The sequence below is a fragment of the Lactuca virosa genome, chromosome 5 (genome assembly GCF_052849685.1).
Source record: "Lactuca virosa cultivar CGN04683 chromosome 5, Lactuca_virosa_CGN04683_v6, whole genome shotgun sequence".
Classification (NCBI taxonomy): Eukaryota; Viridiplantae; Streptophyta; class Magnoliopsida; order Asterales; family Asteraceae; genus Lactuca; species Lactuca virosa.
Genome location: NC_136430.1, coordinates 3,120,384 through 3,126,647, shown reverse-complemented (window position 1 = coordinate 3,126,647; position 6,264 = coordinate 3,120,384). Strand labels below are relative to the sequence as shown.

At 31.8% G+C, this 6,264-nt stretch overlaps 1 protein-coding gene across 1 annotated transcript; it reads right to left on the bottom strand.

The window, feature by feature from the left end:
- Positions 1-281: 281 nt before the first annotated feature.
- Positions 282-4,516, bottom strand: LOC145115203 (actin-related protein 8-like). The gene is made up of 12 exons (XM_079051440.1): positions 3,980-4,516; positions 3,697-3,776; positions 3,497-3,567; positions 3,326-3,393; positions 3,181-3,242; positions 2,998-3,095; positions 2,817-2,898; positions 2,575-2,717; positions 2,186-2,334; positions 754-887; positions 565-683; positions 282-468 (listed from the first exon to the last, which is right to left on the bottom strand). The coding sequence occupies exons 1-12, from the start codon at positions 4,339-4,341 to the stop codon at positions 391-393; spliced, it is 1,446 nt and encodes a 481-aa protein (XP_078907566.1). The 5' UTR covers positions 4,342-4,516; the 3' UTR covers positions 282-390.
- Between the last annotated feature and the right edge of the window lie 1,748 nt (positions 4,517-6,264).

The following is a 6,264-nucleotide window of genomic DNA, read 5'->3' as shown; positions in this document are numbered from 1 at the left end:
ATAATAATAATAATAATTTTCTTTTATTCCTTAACCATGACTAATAACCGTATCGAAAAAAACGAACGCTTTAATGGTTCGGTTAACCAAACCAAAAAGAAGTCAAAAATATCGGTTAACCTAAAAATAAATCAATACAATTCATCAGTTTTTCGACTTCGGATATTTTGAACACCTGTAGTGGTGGTTTTTCTCCGACTTTGGAGTATATTATTGTGTTTTTATTTTGAGTACTATTACTTTTTTTTCATTTGGAAGATTGTTGGGGATCTTTGAGAGCATTTTTCCAACAAGAAGAAAACTAGCTAGATCTTACATTCATATTACTACAATTTGCTTCTGGCTTTATACCATTTATATTGTGATAAAACATTCAATCATCAATCAACTTCACCATACAATGTTTCTTCTTGCCTTGGACCGAAACTCCTTTTTGGTGATGCACCACGAGTTTGGAAAAGTGCTCAGCTGCACCCACCAAAACAAAAAAGTTTATATGTTATTTTTCACGTATTCCCATGACTCCCTGGGACAGACATGAATTAATATATTTTAACAACTCACGTTGCTGAGAAGCTTTGCCCCATACCATGCAGAATTTGCACCATAAGGGGGTGGAATAACTCTTATTCCATCAGCTATGGATGGGGCAAGAAGATGGTGCAGTTCCTTCTTTAATCTTTCTGCAGGATGTGGGATATAATCAATTCAATATAATAATAATAATAATAATAATAATAATAATAATAATACCTGGTAGTCCCGGTAAGCATGCACTTCCTCCAGCCAGGACAATGGTCTTGAACCAGCTTTCATCAGCACTCAACTCAGCAGCATGACAATGTTCAACACAAAGTGCCACTGCTTGATGCAATCCCATTGCACGCCTGGATTGAATGAATACCATCACAAATTCACAATAACAATAAGAGCATCCTTCTCCAATGCTTGCTAGCTTATTGAATAACCTTTTCAATAGCTTTTTACCATTGGACTGTGAATTCCAACCATTTAATTAATCATCTTATGGGTTTTGTCTATTTTGGTCCCTAAATTTAATCACATTACATTTTATACCCTAGTTGTATTTAGATATTAAATCTCTATTTTTAATTTTTATATTAGTTAATCTAATTGATGAAATATACAATATAAAAACGAATGTATTTATAAAAAGTTATATCATCTAAATGCATGCTCTAAACTTCATGGACACATAATATTTTAGCGTTTTATTATTATTACTCCATAACTGCATATGTGAAATTTTTATCATCTTTTATATTTCCAAAAAAGAAGACCTGGCACAGTTTTGTATGTTTGTAGCATTAGGCAAGGTTGTAGAACTCGTTACTCGGTACCTACTCCGCCGACTACCGAGTAACGAGTACTCGGGGAGTACTCAGATTTGGTAATTCATGTAGAAATATTTTTAGGGAAATTATATATGTCAAAATCATAAGTTGTTTTTAAATATATAACAAAATTAGATACATGCGAATACACAAAAACTGAAAAACACATAATGGTCTCACTTCGTGAATAATTACTGAAAATTTAAGATATATATGTAGTAATAATCACATGTGTGTGTGTGTTAAATAATAAATCATTAAGTATATTATACATATTAAATATTGAGTTGACCGAGTTTTACAACACTGCTCAGGTCAGTAAGGGGTCGATCGAGGAGTACTCGGGATTCTGTAACTCGCATCGGTAAGGGGCCGAGTAGCGAGTACTTGGAGGAGTAATCGGCCAACTCGGAGAGTTTTACAACATTGGCATTAGGTGTCTATAGAAGGATACATTATGTGTCCAATGGGAAAGAAAAAAACAACTACCCCAAAAGATGAACCAAACACTCTTACAAATTTAATTAACAAAATTAACTCTCTTTGTATGTCTCAAAGAATTTCGACAAACGAACAACTTGAATATCATCATATGTTGTGTGATGAGATAAAAACGAAATATGCACTATAGGTTTAGACTTTTTTTTTTCAAATATCCGTATCGAAATTTAAGATAGATAAAGATTAATTAGTTCATTTAAAAAAAAAAAACATTTTGATAATGTTAACCACCAGAGAAGGTTAGGGGAAAAGTGATGCGACAAAAGAAATAAATCCTTGAGAGGTTACGCACTAAGAAAAAAAAAACAATTGAGTGATGAGAGACATACATTCCTGCGATACGTGGTTGGAAGAGAATTTCTCCTGTTTGAAAGCGCTCTTGTTTTAGAGTAAACCAACCTGCAGCCGCAACTTCATATGATGCTTCTGCATCCTTGCACAATTCCGCTTCATAGTCAACAGCTACATAACACAGGTTCTGCATCTCAAGTCAACCGCTTGACTTTTAGAATATGTAATAATTTTTTTCCTAAATCTACACCTATCCGTCAACTCCTTATCAGGTTGTATAATTGAAGACCTTCATTTATTTTGAGTGATTATGTCATCACCCACATATCTAAATTAAACATAGACCCCTTATAAATCCCGAAATATGATGACTTTTTTGTTTATTTAAAGAATATATTTGGTACTTCAAATGGAATTTTGTAATTACCTCTTTCAGTGAGCGCACAGTGTATAGCGAATCAAACTGTAAGTTTCTTTGCATCATTTGCTCCCTAAGGAATCCCGTAAGTTTCAAAGCTCCAACTCCCACAGATTCCACTCCCACTTTGCGCATTATCTTACCATGTAAAACTAGATATGCAAATAATGTTTTTTTTTTTTAAAATTTTTTTTATTTATATCACAAACTCACATCAAACTTAAACCATATGCAGATGAAAAATGGCATACTTGGAACAACCGATGTTTGATGAAAACCTATATTCACAACGATTCCTGAACTTCTTTTTGCTGCGAACAAAGCTAAAGTTGCCTGAAATTAACATAATACAATTACAACATCAGGGGAATAGCACTCCTTCTATTTCCTTGCTTAATTTCAGTTTTGGTTTTGGAATCAAAGAATTAAAACCTGGCTGACAGCACAAACAGCGGGAACATTCATGCCAAATAATGCAGAGTATATGGCTTCTTTAAGTTGTCGTCTGGCAGCTTTAGCAGCTTCAGTATCTAGTCAGACAAAGTCAGTCTTTTTTTTTATTAGATACCAAGTTTCATCTTGATCTACTACATGTATCAATTGTTAGAAGCATACCATCATATTGGGTGATTGGAATTGAGACAACAATCGGCTGTGTGGATGATTTCACCTGCATCCTGCGTGTCATTTAAATCTAAAACTTTTAGATGCATGTTGAGATGTGTAGGCTGTAGCAAATTAATTAAGGTAATCTCAGCACCTGCTATAGATTGTCGCAAAAAAATGGCGAAGCCTTGAGTACATTGGAGACTCGATATTACCAAATTCCTACATGCAAAGCCATAAATATCATATACTAATAAAGTTAGTTTATTGTATAAATACTAGTCATTAATTAATAGTACTAAATCCAAACACATTACTTACTTACCAAGAATGTTGCCGACCTCCCAGATGGAGAATCAAATTTGCTCCAACCAAATTTGCAGTAGCCAGAACCACCTTTGGCAAGAAAGAAAAGAAGGTGTTTATTAATTACAAGGCAGGCAACAGAATCAACTTACATAGTCATCAAACATTATCCGACATCCGATCATCTTCTACATTTATTATATTGAAACAGATACACACCATCAATGATTACAGCTCCAGGGGATAGTGCTCGTTGACCATAGATCTTCATAAATGATTGCATCTCAAAAGGATATGTTCTACAATCACAAAACAAACAAGATTGTCGACAACAATAACTAACTACCTGATGGTACCCATAAATACATCCTTTCAAATTTCATATTAATTATTTTCAATGATGCTTCAAAAAATGAAATTTTACAGAAAGAAATAGTTGAGAAGATATATTAAGATTGAATGATTCATTGATGCAAACTAAAAGTGTAAATAAGAATCATACTGAAGAGGATAACCGGATCGCAAGCTAATTTCTGAAAAGAAAATAGAGTCCCAAGGAACATGCTGGTTCTGGAGGTAGGACACCCATAACCTATTATCAGATACGATTAATTTCCATGATTTGCAAACTGCCGTGAGCATAGCGACCTCCTTCGGCGCAAGCAACTTCAAGATTTGCATAAATATATCCATAGGAATCCTATCAAACTCCCCGGTCGACGACCAAGAATACATCTGATTCTGATCGGAGGATAGAGATACATGAGATGGACCTGCGTAGTTCCAGTTTGCATTACTTCTACTCGAATTCGAATTCGAACGATTTGAAACAGATTCCCAGACTTTCTTTAACAAATTCGACATCGATCTTGAGATTTTTAGTTGCGAGTAAGTGATACAGTGATGTGGGTGCCGGAGAAGGAGCTGAGGTGGGCGGAAGACGGCCGCTTGATTCTTGATGTGGGTCCACTGTCTGTCGGACGCCGACGGTATCGGTATTTGGTATTGCTTCTTCTGGGTTGTTTAACAGCCTCTATTTGGTATTTGCACCAACACATTAATTTCCCTTTTAGCCCTTCTATGTTCATATAGTTACATTCTATTCCTTTTCGTTTGCAACGTAACGTGTAAAACGGACTGAATCGTTAAATTAAGGATCAAGTTATATCAATTTTGTTTATTTAATATTGTATGCATATTACATGTCAACTGATGTATAATATTCATCTATACTAATGATTAAAAAAATACATTGAACGATGTGTGTATTTCTAATTATAGGTTTTCAATCAAAAACATATTTTATTTAACAAATAAATGATTTTACTTTTAATGAAAATATTTTATTTTATTCATAAAAAAGTTACGTGTTCAACTATGTATAACCCTTAAAAGGTCATTGATTTGCTTACATTGCCATGCTTACCAATATGCAAACGAACTCACGATTGAATGATAACATAAAGAAAGATTTGGTTCGTTTAGTAAAATAAATGAATACGAACATTGATTTTATTCATTTGTTTATATTCTTTTAATGTTCGTTTGTTTATTTTGTTTATTTTTTATTTTGAAGAAGTCATTTGAAAAAAGAAATCATTTGAATTATTTGTGGATTTTTGGATATTTTGTATTTATATGATTTGCATTGTTTACGTACGCTTTATCGTTGGATATTTATTGTTCGTTGATACTTTTACACACAATCATGAACATAAATGAATGTAAAGAATATGAAATTTTGTCTATTTATATGTTCATGTTTGTTGGTTAAAATTAAAAATAAACATAGCTTTTATTTGTGGCTGTTTGGTTCGTTTATATTATTTAGACGTATTAATAGTTACTACTATGTTAAATTACAAAATTAAGATGTTTCATCAATGTTAATTCAATAGAATTGTAATTTAAAAGAACTACATAAATAATTTCGTTACTGATCGTCAAAATTATCCGATCTATTTGTTTACATTTAAATCTTACAATAAAAAATTAATAGAAACCCACATATACTTGTATTAATTTGTGCCAACCAAAATTGTTGATAGTCAAACATATTGGTACCAAGTATACTTGGTATAGTACTAGTAGAAAAAAATTTGTACCAAATATATATATTTCGTATGGTACACAATTTACAAGAAAAAAAAATCGATATTATATCGTTTTCACTCCTAATCACACACACATGTGTGTGTATATATATATATATATATATATATATATATATATATATATATATATATATATATATATATTTCAAAAATCGTTCGGCGGTCGACTAGTGTTAACCGATTAATCGGACTCGGCGGAGATTAATCGGGAACCCTAAATTATCAATAAATTTATTTAAAAAATTAATATATTCTAAAAAAATAAGTATTTAAAAATTTAAATTTTAAAAATTTTGAAAATTTGAAAATTTTAGTATAATATCTTAAAATTTAAAAATTAAAAATTTTGGTGTAATATTTGAAAATTAAAATTTTAAATTTTTTAAATATTTCCCGCCTATGACCGCCGAGGACCGCCAATGACCGGCAAGCCCGAGTTTGACCGATTTTGACTAATTCCCGCCAAACACCCTAATCGTAATCGGTTCAAGGCCACCAAGCGATTAATCGGCCGCCACGGCCGATTTCTGCAACACTAATATATATATATATATATATATATATATATATATATATATATATATATATATATATATATATATATATATATATATATATATATATATATATATATATATATTGTTATGGGCAGAATCCTTAATATTTTTGAAGC